This window comes from Lipomyces tetrasporus (assembly GCF_029532465.1).
Source record: "Lipomyces tetrasporus strain NRRL Y-64009 chromosome Unknown POJ06scaffold_12, whole genome shotgun sequence".
NCBI lineage: Eukaryota > Fungi > Ascomycota > Lipomycetes > Lipomycetales > Lipomycetaceae > Lipomyces > Lipomyces tetrasporus.
In genome coordinates this window covers 515471-531156 of record NW_026611607.1, presented here as the reverse complement: position 1 = coordinate 531156, position 15686 = coordinate 515471, and the positions used below count along the sequence as shown (strand labels likewise).

Below are 15686 nucleotides of genomic sequence, written 5' to 3'. Positions count from 1 at the left end.
CGGAAGTAAGCAGTTAAGGGTACGAAACCCTTGCTTTGTGGTGGAGTTCTCGGAGATTAATGTTTGGAGCGAACACCCAGAACCAGCAATTTCCAGTTATAGAAAGTTATTGCCCTTGGCGATGTTCCCCGCAACATGTAATAGACGCGCGGTGAGTTGAATGGGTACACAGTCAAACGACATCGCTATAACGATAATGGATCCCCGAAAATCTGGTGCCGTAATTGTAAAACTTGGTGAAAAATCAGTTCGTTATTACGATTGCCTTCCTAAACAAATTTAGTACCTCGGTATTACGATCAAAAATTGATGCCCAGATGATATCGGCTTAACGAGGTTTGACTGTTACTACAAAATGGCAATTGGCATCCATGCTATTTTAACACCATCATCACGATTTCGATGTCCAAAAGCTCAAGCTTCGTATTTGCTTCCATGGCTTCCGAGTGTCGGGAAAGCCGGTCGTGAGTCAGAACAGCAGCACTCAAACTCACAAGTCACAACCACGGGGTAGATGTGTATTATAAAGCAAGGTCCGGATCGATTCCCTGCTAACGGAGCACGTGCCGCGTTGGGGCTCGCATATGGAACCGCTTGAGCCTTCACGATGAGTGATCGCTTGTCGGCTCCACTCTAGACAAGTTCGCTACGGCTCTATTGCTTGACAGTCGAGCTTTGGCTCGCGCTACGAGACATGCACCCCAACTTGGCAGAAAGTGGGCCGTGGTCTAGTCGGTTACGAGAACAGACATCCCAAGTGACGATACATTTGCACGCGGTCTACAGCCTGCGCGAGATCGATCGGCTGCGACTGCTTTGAGTTGCTGCGACCGGTATATCCTTAACAAGTGATCACGTTCGGCTTGGGCCGTCAAAAAAACAAAGTTGGGCGCCCGTCGCACACGGACGCAACTTTATCTCAGGTAAGCCGCGGTAACACTATTCCGAAAGAGGAAGTGTGCCGCAGGTCGAAGCAGCGCGAGCCGGCCGCCGGATCAGACTCGCGTTTTTTAGTCCTGTCGATAATAGGGCTAATCGACCGACGAGTGCCTAGGAGAAACAGCATGGCTTGCGCCGCCCGATGATGTCTTGGACGCAGGGGCCAAAGACGCATGAGGTAGTAGCCCTAACGCCCTAGCACAACCAGTCCACGACAACCTGCGACAGTTGCTTTAGATGGTTGTGTTGCGCCTATATCGCAATGGCAGTGTATAATGCTGGGTGGCCCGGTTTTGACGCAGTGGTGTCGAGAATCATTTTGGCCGAGGTCTAGTAATAGTGTACGAATGCGGCGGTTTCGGCAATTCCCAAAGTCGTTAGGCTGCAATGCATAGGCGGGAAGGTGCAGTGCGCAGAGGCCTCCTGCGATGTTGGCAAAGAAGTACGGGCGCAGCACAAAGTGGTACGAGTATCTTAGCGTGCCCATGACGCCAGCGACAATGACAGCTGATGGTGGTAATGGATGACTCTTGCTAATTGTTACCCGCAGGACCCGATGCCTTCAAGACCCACACTTGAGGACTACGATAATAATAGTCAACGACAGAAGGGGAAAGACAGAACAGGATCGTATTCTAGAACATTTTGGGTTCCTACCTAGCCGATGCCACTTAGGACGGGTTGCACTGTACTATTCAGTATATTATTGCAAACCCCTACTGATCGCTAGTGAGAGAACAACAGCACACACCCTTGGTCCAAACTCAGACCTTCGGGGGCCTCGGGCCCGGTCGAATGCGCGTGCGTTGGGCGTGCTTAGCCTTTATAATTCCTCGTGGCCGCGTGGTTCGTCAATCAAAAGATTCTACAACGCACCAGCATGCTTGTTCTACACGGGTTTAAGTCGGCAATCAACTGACTCGTGCACCAATTACTTTGTCGTGCGAGACCGAAGTGGTCGGCCGGCCGATCGCTGAATAATAAAGTAATATGGCGTGGTTTTTTTTTGCAGATCGGCTGCGTTAGTGTAGACTGTACACGTAATAATAGTAAATACGCAACAGCAGCAGCAACAGCCGTACTAGCAAAACCAGTGCGTTCCTACATGATACTATATCACTTGCTGGTGACTCAGTCGGGTGGGCCGACGAGGGAGTTGTTGGCAGTCACAGGTACAGTACAGTTGTTGGCTCGGCCACCACACAGGCCAACGTTCAAAACCCGCGTGGCTTGCATAAACCCCGCCAAGCTTATGGCGTCCGTCCGCATTGCCGGAGAAAAGCCCTAGCCCAGTCAGCGCGTGGACTGGCTCGATTAGGCAACCTTGGTGCTCCCTCTCAGATTACAAAACCCTCACGTCTGTCTTCGCACGCGCACTCTCTATTCCTCGAGAACACTCGTTTCTTGCTTAGCAATACGATCAGTAACTTTGTTAACCTGCTCTTCTGATGCATCGCAATATACTGTTGCGTCGGTTGACTACATACATGCCGTATTTTCAGCCATTGCTGTTCTGTCCGATTGCTATTAGTTGCTGCAGTTTGGCACTGGGCCGGCGGCCGGCTCTGCTATCAGACTTCGCGCTTGCAGGTCCCGAATACTCGATTCCATGATTGATATATCTTCGGTACGCGTGGCCTGTGCAGCGGCCAGCGACGGCGGGACGTGCTTGCCCAGGCGGCGCCATGACTCGAAAATCGCATGACTGTTGTAATCTGACAGTCGGGCCATTAGTGGTAGGCGTGTCGTGATATCGATGATATCTGTTAATTCTTGGATCCCTTTATCTGCAATTCGCTATGACCAAAACTAGGCTCCGTGCAATTTCCAGGAGATCATTCATGGTAAATTTGACTATACTTCCGGCTCGAGCGCTGGATCAGTCGCCTCCAGATTCGCCAACATGGTCTTTCATATCCTTTGGTTTGCCCTAGACACAAAGCATATCATACCTGTTGATTCTTCTTCCGGCACTTGTGCCCTGACCGTGCCAAATTATCTTTCGAATTTTATTGTAAGTTGTCCATGGATGGTTCAGCGGGACATGCTTTGATACCTGTTCGTAGCTCGAGTTCATTCAAACTACTCGGTTCTTGAGCATGCATAGTACGTGACTCTCAATTGATCATATCTTCATGACGTCGTTTCATGGAGCACGCGGCAGATATTCATTCGCTCGCCCAGATCGTCCGCGCTTGCCCACACAACCCGTAGTCGTTGAACATGTTGGCTCGCAGATACCAGCGACTCATTCAATGTCAACACGCGCTCTCAGGCAATGGATAGCTACATAATCGGAGGACTCGTGACTCGTCGACGTCTACAGCCGCTCTTACAATACATCACCATGCAGACGCGAACTATTGCCTGTAGGTATACATGCGAAAGCACCAGAAAAGCTCATACTGGCCGCCATGGCCGAACCGCCGCACGGATCTGCGAAAAATTAATTTTGCTTGGTTTGGGCCAAATGAAGACGGGCAGATTTGTAGACTTTTATTTTCTCTTGTTGCGGACGGAGCCGGGTTACGGAGGAGCTTACTGGCCTCGTGGGATCTTGGGCCTTGAAATCAGGACAGGGCTTGACTGTAATAATCCATTTGGGAACGAACAACTCACCGAGCCGTTGGATAGTCTAGACGTAGGTCTGTTTTTTTTTTGAATTCACAGTGCGACTATTCAGGAGTGTTTGTGACTACTTGAAGAAGTTGTCCAAAGTGTCGAGCGCTTGCAAGCTCAGCAGAAGTCATGACGAATCGACCGCTCGCGCGCATCTCAGCGTTCGTAATACGCCGAAGATATTTGTTCCGGACATTTTGCCTAGATTTGAGCGGCGCTACTACTGCGTGATGATTATTCGCACCGCACAAATTCAAATATGAAACAATCTGGACTAAGGTTACAACCAAGTACAGTACCCTGCGAGCTGGATTACGACTATGCGAGACAGTTTGATACGGCAGCACCTTAAACCAACGAAACCAACAACCAACGTTTCGTGAGCCCAACGCGCAAGTTCATCCGACGGTGTATAATTAATGTCCACGACCGGGCCGCGCATCAAGCTTTCACAAGTCACCCAAGCCAAAACCGAAACCGACCGCACCGTCCGACCTTCTGGCAGGTTTGATTGAGAATTTCAACCGCGCTCTGCTCATGTTCCATTGATGCTTAGTTTGGCGGGGTGGGTTGGCTGCCCCCCCCCGCATAGCCCGGCTGCGACTTGGAGCCGACGATAGCATGCATGTTTGAATAATTCCTGTAGATGCGAGGGATACGGCACGGGCCTGGACAATTATGGGGTATCTCGCTGCTTGCTGATGATGCGCCGTTGCAAATCTCGGCAAGGCAACCGACCGGGTCGAGACTCATCGCCCCAAACGTGCCCCCTATGCTTGTCCTGGTTCGCAACATCCCCGGCCTTGACTGAAGTTGCTGACAGGCGGTGGTTGACAGCGGTACTCTAGATACGATTGCAAATACCCACCGGTCAATCACGCTTTGCGGTAGCTACTAGGAACCAGTAACTGCAGCCAACGCCTGCCACATGCGGTTACAGTTGAAGGCGCAACTGACACGACAGATTGAAAGGTTGACGGTCCAACACGGACCTGATCTGCTAACGCCGCAAAAACTCGCAAGTTGTTCTCTATATTTCTTTTTCTATACGTTTCGTCTGTTTGAAAGGCTCTGCAGACCATGTTCCGCACAGTGCGTGTTGTTCTGCGACAAAACAATCCTGAATCCAGACATGTGAATATATCACACTATTTCGTATCAAATTTATCCAGCTTCAGTTGCAGACCAGCTGAAGCTAAGTCCGGGGCTATTGTTTTATATCCGATTCATGCAAACCAGAACCCACCCGAGGGCACTCTTCCGACCGGTCTTAGCCCCAGGGTACCGGACTATCCGAAACAGGCATGTTCTCGAAGACTGGTGCACCGCAGCCGCAGTCCAGTTCGTCGACAAACAGCCGTCTAGAACACATCTCATCGGTCGCGTCAACATGCCTAATAAGGCAGCCAGCAGCTCTGGCCAGCGGAGTAGATGCAGCCACATTATCGGGTGTGGCGCGGTAATAACATTCTTACGAGTCATATACGATCCGGGCAGACTGTAACTACGGCGCATCATCATCCGGAGTTACGGAACAAGAATACGCGTCCCAGACATTTTATAATCTGTAAATGTACTACATCCCGATCACAAAACTCCTCGTTCTGAATCGCGCGATAACCTGAAATTCGTTACTAGCAAAATCTGGAAAGGTGGACCAGGCCGCAACAAGGGTACGCCTGGGCACCGCACAAACCGCCGTGCACGGAGCAACGTTTGTTGAGCCTTGGCTGTATACACCCCGCTTGCATGAATTTCCCTGACTTGTGTTCTTTCGGTCACTCCTACCGGGAACACGGTGGGGTCGATTCAGGCAGGTTAGGTAAGCTCCTTAGGACTTGGTCTCGACTCTGTTGCTCCCCAGTTGACGGCAAAAACACCGTGGCCAGAAAAGTTACTGCATGTCTTGACTTCCATTGTAGTGTACGAGTTATAATTGTAGTGTACGAGTTATCAATTGTCATCCATTGATCGGTTGTTACCGGCTGAGAGCATTACATCACATTTGAGTAACCAGTTTTGTTAACGTTGAGACGAGGGTTCTGTACCAGTCTGGGAGGAGGCAGAACGCGCATTGACCACCCCCAGACGGCATCTCAATGCCTGCTCCCCACTGAATTGCATCAAGCTATGCTACCATGCCAGCACTGTGCAGACCGGAATGCCATACCAACAGCTCCAACTTGATGCCAACGCTCCGATCGACGGCCTGCTTGTCTTCTTCTACTCCCGCGTCATCAAATACGGCTACAACCTGCATGCGGCGACGCGAAGACTGAAGGCAAGGCTCAGGACCGCGATTCGAGAACGGACGATTTTCGAGACCGCGCGACAAGACCGCGACGTTAGGGATGTGATTTCGGGAAGCACTTACGCGCCAACGGAGTCGTCGTATCGAGTCCGGCGCATACGGTGGCGGTCGCCGGGGGCCCAGGATGAGGACGACGCCGAGTCTTCGGGCCAATCCAGCGAGCCTGCTGTCGGCCGCGCAAGCTGTAGTCCGGCCTCCCACCAAGATACTCCAGTCTGCAGCCCGACGAGCTCGCTCCGTCAGAGAATCCGGGATCTGGGAAAGTCTGCACACAGTACCGGATCCACAGTCACGACGACTGAGAAGTCCCGCGCGACTGGGTCGTCTACGAAAACAAGGAAGCGTCGACGTTGCCGTTCGCTTTTGTCGGTGTTGTCGTTTCGAACCTGGTCTTTTCTCTTTAGGAATAGTATTTTGGGATACATGCCTGAGGAATACGAGGCGTTCTTGAAAGGTACGTCTGCTGATGATTATAGACAGCAGGCAATCCAGATTTATAGTGTCATGCCTATGGAAATGCAGCTTGACAATAAGACCATTAAGCGAAAGAGTTTTAAGCGGAGGCTACTCCGAATTTAGACATCATACTGTTGCTGTAGGATACTGGCTGCTCTGTCTGTCACTTTCTGGGAATTGTTACAGTTATTGCTGGATTGTTAGAAATATATGCAGATACCAATGCTATTGACATTACGAACAAATGCAGGGGATATAAACACAATCTTACAAATACGTCGTCTGATATAAAAATGTACATTCATAGGGAAAATGGGCAAAACATGGTCCCGGATACTATAACATGCCCTGCTGCGTATATACTACAAACGACCTTGCTATCCAAACCGGTTATGCCTAAACGCTTTAGTGATGGCAACTTTAAGACAAAGAACCTGAAACTTACCAGATAATGATACACTTGCCTATTTTCCGCCGATCGCTCAATGTATTCCCGTTCCAGCATGGCATCTATCCGCTTTTTGATAAGCGCCGCGTCTGGGTGGAAGTGCGATGACAACTGGCCAGTAACTTCCGCCACCAGGATATTGTGCTCCAAAGTCTTGCGTGCCCTAGTCAAGATTAGATCCCGTTTGTTCATTCCTAACAATCGTTTCGAAATCCAGAAATAGCCCACGTACTTCATGATTCGTACAATAGCCGCGTCAGTCTGGTATCGACGTAACTCATCGACCTTATCCATGGTGCCCTTCCTCTCTGAATCAGTCTCGGTCTTGTTGATGTACGCAACAGTAGGAATCTTGATCCTGATATATTGTGATTCAAAGCCCACGTTGAACGAGAATCGATCTGTCGGGTTTATATCCTTCGACATTGGCTGCTTGGTCAGGATTCGTGTCTTCGGCACGACAGCCAGAGACTGCAAGTTTCGGATCAACTCGTTGTCCGGAATAGACGTCGCCGTCTTTATCTCCTCATACGTGAGCGATTCACCGTCAGCTAGATCGTTGAAAAGCATCAAAATCACCATCGCGTATGTTGACACGTTCAACTCGTGCTTGCGCTTCCGAAATGCAACTCGGATATCTGCGTTGCCCATGTTTGGATTCCACGTCAACACGCGACCGCTGTGCCTGTCAACGTAAAACTTTTCAAACGAACGCTTGATACGTTCGATTTCAGTCGGGTACACGCATGTGTGGGATTCGATTGTTGAAAGCGACACCGGCCAATTTGTAGATGTCAGTACTGACACAGACATCTCAATCGTCCTTTCAGGGTCGGTGTTTTGCACGTGAACCTTGTAGTCTTGCATCATGTCGTTCGAAACTTTCATGTCCTTAAACATTCCTTCCAATTTGGTCGTGAACGAGAACCCGACCTCCATCTTGAGCTTAGTAATCATCATGCGCTCGACGTCGTCCGAAATTGAGCGCCCGCCAAGTAATCGCTTTGCCAGATGTGTCTTGTAATACGTCTCGAACATGTCCTTGTCTGTGATGTACCGAAATAGTGTAATAGCACGATCCAGAACTGCTTCAGCTTCATCTTCGGTTTTCTGCTAGTCGTTAGTACGATTGTCGCCATCCCCATACACACAAGAACCTTACCCCTTTCAAGCCTTTCTTCAGATTATCGTCGATAAATAGCGATAAAAATTCGCTGCATCGATTCATCTGGTTAATAAATGATGAGAACGCATTCGTCAGTGACGTCTGGACCTGGTTATCACTATCCATGGTCTCGTTCAGGATGCGATCGTATTTCTCTTTCAAACCGAGAACCTCCTCGACCCACTTGAAGGCCGCGGCAGTTGCCGCATTCTGCGCTGTCACACCTTTTGATTTATCTGGATGTTTCAGAACTTCAAGGGCGTTCTGGTTGATTTCTCCACCCTGCTGAATGATCCTCGCCATCAGGGCACTTCGCAAATCGGTCTTCTCAGGATCTACCCGTTTGCACAAACGATGTAGGCGCTTCAAATCGTCAAACCTGTCATTATTTATCATGAACGTCAGTCCAGATGTGTCAGATTTGATTACGGAAACAATATTCTTGGTAATCAGATTCTCCTCCACAATCTTAGTGACCTTCGGCTCACTTGTCACCGATAAATACGACATGGCGCGCAAGTACTCCTCTTGAAGCCGCTTCTCGGCTTGGATCAGATACTGACTAGAATCGCACTCACGAGCCAATTTCTCGGCCTCAGCGGTATAAAATTCGACGGAAGATCGCAGATACTTTGGCTCAAACGATCGAGAATATACTGTTTCACCATCAATTTTATCTTCCGTTAAGGACTCCAGCATAAGAACAGTTGCTTTGATTGCTGAAGTGTCGACGATATCGCCGTCCCGCTCTAGCTGGATTTGATCGAGGATGATGGCGTAGATATGTTCACCGACCTGGAATTCGTTATTTCGAATCACTTGGTCTCGGAATAGTGCCAGTCCTGCGTCGTAAATGAGCGGAAGCTGCAGTTCTTTGCAATATACTCGATCCTGACATCTCATTAATCCTGAGTCGACATATCTTTGCTGGAATCCACATACCATATACATGAGGATATCACTAATCATCCGCATGCACAAACAATGATCATCCCATTGCGCCTTGGCAGCCTTCAAAAACCGGATTCCGCCCTCCCTTTTATCCGCTGCAGCTAACGGTACAGCAATTGTAGACGTGAGCCCGCCACCTCCGATCGTACTCGTCAGCAGCGAGTTCGTAGTGTTACTTGCTAAGGACGCTAATTCGGAAGACACAATCTCACGCAAATGTTGCGCCACGAACGTCTTGAACGAGTTGTAAAGCCTCTCGGCGTGCTTCTTGAGAACAAGTGTGTATGCAGTTCGATAGAGCTCCTCATAGGACAGCCGTGACGCGTTCTTTCGATACATCTCTTGCATCGCAGTCGACAGGATTCCCCAAGAGTCGTCGAAGTTCACGTCCCCGGAATCGCGCTGACGACCAGCAATTAGAATAGCCATTCCTTTGACGATCTGAGCAGCCGGCAACTTACATTACGCGGAGGGCGCATCTTCACCCGTGACTTCCCGCTAGACATCATAGCTGATACTTTATGTCTAGATCAATTCCAACGATAAACAGGAATTCTAAGCTGTGTAACTGGCGCTGAGAAGAAAAGAGGATCACTTTGAGTTCCAGTCCTAGATTGTCCAGATATGTACTTAAGTCACCGTTTTCGCTAATCGTGTCGGAGGAAAGCTGACGCTGGGTGCGGGGAGAATGTATAAGCGCTGGTTAGACAACAATCGGTGACGCCGGATCCTTGGACATAATTTCTCGACGCCTGATACCTCTAAATGGCTCGCAGATTGTTTAAAACAAATACTACCAATGGCACTCTCCAAAACTGTTGTGGTACAATGGCGTTGCTGTTTGGTGATGGTCGAAGGGCAGTCTAGCGAACAACGAGGAGCCATGTCGGAAGCTCTCAGTCGAATGACACACTGTCACACATCACATCAACGCTCAGGCCCGCCCGTGACAGCTTGGAAATGCCACGGCGGACTGTGTCTTAAAATAATGCTACATGAAATATGCGAAATGCGAACTGTCGAAATGCTCGTTTACATTACGATCTCATTCAAATTATGATATATATTTGCCGAACTCAAAATCGTCAAAATAAACACATTAACTCCAAACTCGCCCTATCCAAAGTTTAGCGCCGACCACCAGGTCGAACGCCGGCATCGTTAGGGTGCCACGCCACGGAATATTCAAGATTAATAAATCAAATGACAAACAAGGAAACGTCACAATAAATGTTATATATATTTGCGAAATTTCTTAGCTATCACCTTCCTTGAACTTCAAGCTGATGCTGTTGACACAGTGCCGCTCATCCGTAGGAGTCTTGTAACCTGAAATTATCGTCAGCCTCTGTTCCATACCCGAATATAAATGAATTATACCTTCGCCCTTGAAGATATGGCCAAGATGTCCTCCACAATTGGCGCATACCATTTCTGTGCGGACCATGCCCAAACTGCGGTCCTCGAATATCTTAATAGAGCCCGGAATCGCGTCGAAGAATGCTGGCCATCCGCATCCTGAATCAAACTTGGTCGAACTTTGGTATAATGGGGCATTGCAGCCAGCGCAATGGTAGACACCTTTGGCATGATGATGATCATATTCTCCGGTAAATGGACGCTCCGTTCCCTTTTCACGTAGGACCCTGAATTGTTGAGGTGTTAGGATAGCCTGCCATTCCTGCTCATTCTTCTGCATCGGATACGAAGTGTTGTCGTGTCCCATCTGTGAAGGTGCGGTTGAGAAAAATAAACCAGAAACAAATGAATGTACAAATGTGACGATGGGGCGCGAGCGTATATGTGTAAATGGTCGTGCTGGTAGCGATGATGGAGAACGATAACGAACAGTGGATGATGTCGAATTAGCCAACGTGCGTAGGTTGCGGAGGCGCGGAGATAACAGCTTTAATATTTTACAGGAGGGAACTGGGAGGGACGTAGACCTTACTGCCGGCATCATTTAATTATAAAACTCGGAAGGCGCAGTGGATCTGCGCTGATGGACGGCGACTTGATCGAGGCAGTGCAGAGTCGGGTGGATACTAGCCGTCAGACCTCACTACGAGAAGCTTCGAGAATGACTCAGGGGCGATTATACGCTTAAAAAACTCCATGTTATGGCTAGAATGCAATCAGTGCTGGCATTCACTACTCAAATAGAATTGGTAAAGCTATTATTGAGATACGACTTCTAAGATCGTTGATACCACCATTCATATTTCAGCGTGGGCGATTGGCTTCCATGGATGCGTAGCCGTTACCCTGCTTTTGTAACTAATATGTAACAAAGAACTCCAAATCAAAAGCACGTCCATTTTGAACCTTCGTTCCAATGTCTCACTATTCGACAACCTTACCGACGGGCGCAAAGCTATGGGTAAGCTAAAGACACCTTCACCTGGATGATGGGATAAATGCTAACTTCGACCCCCCTCCCTTTTCAGCTCTTGAACCTAGGAATAATCGACCTGGATGCGGCAAATGTGCTTGCTGGTGCCAATCAATTCCCAGTCGGTCTTCCACCACAGCCGCATGAGCGACGAGATTTGATTATGATTGCGGCACTAGTGTACCATCCTGATGTGGGACTTGTTCTCTTTGACACAGGCTCTTGCGAGGATGTGATCAAAAGCTGGGGTGCAAAGGCACTAGAATGTGGTCCGAGAATCTGGGATAAATCGGTACACGGTCTGCCCGAGGCGATCAAAGCCACTGGCGCTGGGAATATAACAGACGTCAAGGCAGTTGTGCTAAGTCATCTGCATAGTGATCATGCTGGAGGTTTGGAGCACTTCTTTGGTACAGGTCAGTAGAGACTACTCATCCCTGCGCTACAATGGAAAGGAGAGCTCGGTATTAATTTCGTTCTTAATGCAGACGTCGAGATTTGGTGCCACGAGGAGGAGCTAAAGAATGCTTTCTGGACTTGTGCAACAGGGATGGAGCAGGGCACTTACGTGAAGGACTACCTCGTTGTTGATCGACTGAACTGGAAGACCTTCTCTGAGCAGACTTTCGAGATTTACCGAGGTGTTACTTTACATCACTGTCCTGGCCACACCGCAGGCTCAATTGCGATGGAGCTTGAGCTTGAGCAGACGGGTTCCGTTGTAATTACGGGTGATGTATTTCATGTGAAGGAGAATTACGAGCAGGGAATACACCCAGGCACACTAACGAGGGATTTCAATGACTGGCACCGAAGTCGAACTTATATTCGTAGCCTGGTGCAAAGAAAGAAGGCAAAGGTGGTGTTGGGACACGAAGCATCATATTTCCATGCCTTGAAAGCTAGCCCAGAATATACAGAGTAACAGCAACTAGAACTATGGCAAGAGAGAGAGAGCAAGCGGGCTCTGATGTGATAAATCTGAGGCCGGGAAACGAACAGGTCATTTTGATGTTAAATGCCTTTCTCTAGCATTCGTTTCCAAGAACGATTGGGCAATCATTTCACAGAAACGCTGTTTCATTGAGAATTTCCCTCATTGCAAGGTTCATGTTGAAATCCAAATACGCAAATCCTTCCTCTAATCCACATGTTATGCTTGTCCAACTCAGATATAAATTTCCCTCGTTGGGTACATAAGTTTGAAGCGTTGGTTTGCATTCTGGTGACTTCTCAAGAAAGCGAGCCCAGTCAAATCACTCCCTAGTCAGCAACTATACAAAAGTATACATTCTAAACACAAGACGACTTTTAAGCATTCGCTCCTCCATCTACGGCCCAGGTTGCCCCCGTGACAAATCCAGCCTCATCGCTCAAGAGAAAAGCAACGACATTCGCAACCTCTGGTGCCTCTCCACGTCACCCCAGCGGTACAGCCGGAGCAGTATCCTCAGCACCACTTTGTTCGTTTGCGCGAAGCATTGGAGTATCGATAGGACCACTAAACGAGCCACGTTAGTTTCAGTTGCCCAGTTTCGATTCACTTAAAACTTACGGCATCACAATATTGACTCGGATCCCTCGTTTGCCCGCCTCAATCGCGGCGCTCTTGACCATGCCAACTCCCGCATGCTTACTGGTACTATAGACCGAGCCCTTTGGAATCCCCGCTCAGAAAACATGCTTGCTGCGTGGACGATGCTTCCCGGCTCCTGTAACAACCCTAGTTTGAGTGCTTCGCTGAGGAGATTGAAAACGCCTTTAACATTTGACATCCATAATGAAGTCGTAGTCCTTCTCATCAATCTCCCAAATTGCTTGGTGTCCCATCTTGTGACCTGCAGTCCCTGCAAGATTCGCAATCCCATCGATTTTCCCAAACTTTTCTTTTGTCAACTGGACAAAATGATACAACAGCCAAGCGATTTGTGATATCGACTACGTCCGTAATCACTCTGCACTTCTGATCTTGATCGAGCTCACGGAAGAGCTTCGATAGGCCGTCCTGGTTCATATCACACAATCCCAAAAATGCACCCCGGGCGAGTAATTGGTCGCTGTTGCATAGCCGATTCCGGACGCACTCCCAGTGACAACGAAAACTTTGCCAGCGACTGACGAAACCATGCTTGAGATTGCAGAGTTGAAGTGAATCGTAAACAAGTAACCACTTTCCTTTCGGCTCTTAGTTTCTGGAGGTGCCGACCTAAAAGATCTCCGGCACCTCTAAAAGATCTCAGTTTGCGTCGAGGTTTTTGTAGGCAACAGGCTAGATGAAGACCCACAGAAGCAACGAAGTCTTGACATGACGTAACTCGCTTATGCAGTACGTTATGGTGCATTTCGTTTAAGACGGACAAGACACTTACAATAGACCATTAGAGCATTGTAAATTGTTTGTTTGGATAGGCGAAGATGTTCCTTAAGACGCACAAGCCGAGCATTGCCAACATTGTTTTAATCCTAATCCACGCTAAGTAGTCAAACTTCAGATATTGAGAAGCCTCGCAGCAACTACCACACCATGTATGCCATCAAGAATACCAGTGTAACAAAACCACATGACCAAAATGAGATTCTTAGTCATCCTTTTCTTCGTAGGTCCATTGAGTTGGCTAGAGCGACCCTCCTCCATATTCACTCTAACTAGACGGATTCCTGCCCCGCAGGTGTAAGACATTTGCCTTTGTCAAAAGTCGTCTTTCTAAAGTATCCAAGCCGAGATGGACATCCGAAACGAAAATCTCAGCAAGCGATTTGGTGGCGCCACAAATAACAACACTAGCCATGGCTCCGAATTTTGCTCCATATGGCATCGAATTCAAGAGCTTTCCTCGGTATTGTTTTCCAGGCATCTTCGACGGTCATCAGACCCTGCCGAATCTGCTGTTGATTAAAACAGACTTTCTGCCGAGTCGACGGCGGAAGGAGTTGCCATACAAGTCTACAAAGAACTGATCCTCCGGGGGCAGACCTATAAGAGTATCTGGAGAAAGGCATGCGAGTAAATAGTGATACTGCATTTCAAAATACCCAGATACAAGAATATTCCAGCCGGGTTTCAGCGCCCCGTCGACGATAGCATTGACCAGAGCTGTATTCAGAAAGAATTAGCCATAGACTAAGACCAAGATTGAACTCAAAGGAATGAGCTAAAAGGAGAAGAGACGTGCATATCACGACATACATACCATCCAAATAAAACAATCGTTTTGGAAACCGACACTGTGTAGTAGGATGCAAGAAAGTGTTTTCTGATAAACTTGACACCGAAAGATCCATATGCCAGAAACTTGCGGGAACAAGCATTAACTGTAGCAGGCAGCAGTTCAGAAGACGTTAGTCTATATCCTGGCCAGCCTAGAGGGGCAATTGTCGCTTTCTTATCCACATAGCAATCACGGCCTCGTGTTTGCTGGTGTCCTTGCTGAAGAATGACAGTGAGCGCATCTTCAACTTGCTCGTCAGCGACCGCGAGGTACAAGTCACAAACGACCAATGGATAGCCTAGAATTGAGATGATGGCATCGCCAGCGATACAGTGTCTGATGCTGTGATCCTCGAGCTATTCAGATAGATGATAGAGGCCCCACTCAGGCGATTCATGAATAGGCTCATCTGCAATGTAATCGGCCATTTTGCTGGATATTGGAAGTGAACATCCGAGGCGGAACTGGAAAAGAGGTCAGGGGAACAAGACTCTGTGGCGCGGCTTAACATAAACCGCTTTGTGACCAGGCGTTGCCCCATCCGGTTTAGTGCTGCCGAGCTTTTCCCGATCAGGATGGATCAACAAACAAGACGTTCTAGTTCAACGTTTCCACTTTTATGTATACGTATAACCTTGTTACTCGCTCATCTCTACCAATAAATTTGAATTAGCAATGTCAAACCACTCAGAGAGAGTTGTGGCGTGTATCCACGCCTTGCGGGATTCAATCCCTATGATGTTTATTCTTGTTGGCGGTGCTGCCGCATACTTTCGCGGCCACCAAAGGGTGACAAAGGATGTTGACATCCTCATTCGCGATCTGACCATTCTGGACCATCGCAGAAAAGTTGACGGCTTCGAGGTCGTCGGTGAGAAGCTACCTTACAGATCAATTCAAATAGACTTACTTTTCAGCGTCGACAATAAAATATCTTACGAGCAAGTTGACCGAGCACGTCGAAGCCATTCAAGGGCTCCGTGTTCTAAAGATGGACTTTGCCCTGGCAGTGAAAGTGAGGTGCTCTTATCTACGCGCAGAAGATGCCACGGGAATTGAGAAGCGAAGGTCAGATCTAGAGGATGCTGTCTTCGGGGCTATTAAGCTCCAGGAGGCCGGCATGTTAATTTGCGACTCATGCGCAAAACTATTTCCAATCTGTAGCAACCCCCCTCTTCCCCGGAGTAGATTGACAT

The 15686-nt window shown here is 48.5% G+C and overlaps 6 protein-coding genes across 6 annotated transcripts; 3 read left to right on the top strand and 3 right to left on the bottom strand.

The window, feature by feature from the left end:
* The first annotated feature begins 5679 nt into the window (after nt 1-5679).
* On the top strand, nt 5680-6500 carry POJ06DRAFT_262562 (uncharacterized protein). Its single transcript, XM_056188767.1, has one exon. The coding sequence runs from the start codon at nt 5720-5722 to the stop codon at nt 6446-6448; it is 729 nt and encodes a 242-aa protein (XP_056040570.1). The 5' UTR covers nt 5680-5719; the 3' UTR covers nt 6449-6500.
* Nucleotides 6501-9744, bottom strand: POJ06DRAFT_262560 (Cullin). Its single transcript, XM_056188766.1, has 6 exons — nt 9351-9744; nt 8881-9291; nt 7936-8829; nt 7006-7883; nt 6771-6936; nt 6501-6721 (listed from the first exon to the last, which is right to left on the bottom strand). The coding sequence occupies exons 1-6, from the start codon at nt 9396-9398 to the stop codon at nt 6716-6718; spliced, it is 2403 nt and encodes an 800-aa protein (XP_056040569.1). The 5' UTR covers nt 9399-9744; the 3' UTR covers nt 6501-6715.
* POJ06DRAFT_262555 (Mss4-like protein) lies at nt 9745-11082 on the bottom strand. The gene is made up of 2 exons (XM_056188765.1): nt 10270-11082; nt 9745-10218 (listed from the first exon to the last, which is right to left on the bottom strand). The coding sequence occupies exons 1-2, from the start codon at nt 10850-10852 to the stop codon at nt 10145-10147; spliced, it is 657 nt and encodes a 218-aa protein (XP_056040568.1). The 5' UTR covers nt 10853-11082; the 3' UTR covers nt 9745-10144.
* Nucleotides 11039-12430, top strand: POJ06DRAFT_39770 (metallo-beta-lactamase superfamily protein). Its single transcript, XM_056190979.1, has 3 exons — nt 11039-11269; nt 11337-11697; nt 11770-12430. The coding sequence occupies exons 1-3, from the start codon at nt 11225-11227 to the stop codon at nt 12204-12206; spliced, it is 843 nt and encodes a 280-aa protein (XP_056040567.1). The 5' UTR covers nt 11039-11224; the 3' UTR covers nt 12207-12430.
* Nucleotides 12431-14420: 1990 nt separating this feature from the next.
* POJ06DRAFT_241123 (uncharacterized protein) lies at nt 14421-14918 on the bottom strand (the record flags this gene model as incomplete). Its single annotated transcript, XM_056186118.1, has 3 exons — nt 14421-14433; nt 14473-14832; nt 14875-14918. The coding sequence occupies 3 exons, from the start codon at nt 14916-14918 to the stop codon at nt 14421-14423; spliced, it is 417 nt and encodes a 138-aa protein (XP_056040566.1).
* Nucleotides 14919-15124: 206 nt separating this feature from the next.
* On the top strand, nt 15125-15678 carry POJ06DRAFT_262550 (uncharacterized protein). The gene has a single exon (XM_056188764.1). It carries the CDS (start codon nt 15166-15168, stop codon nt 15547-15549), a length of 384 nt encoding a protein of 127 aa, XP_056040565.1. The 5' UTR covers nt 15125-15165; the 3' UTR covers nt 15550-15678.
* Nucleotides 15679-15686: the final 8 nt, after the last annotated feature.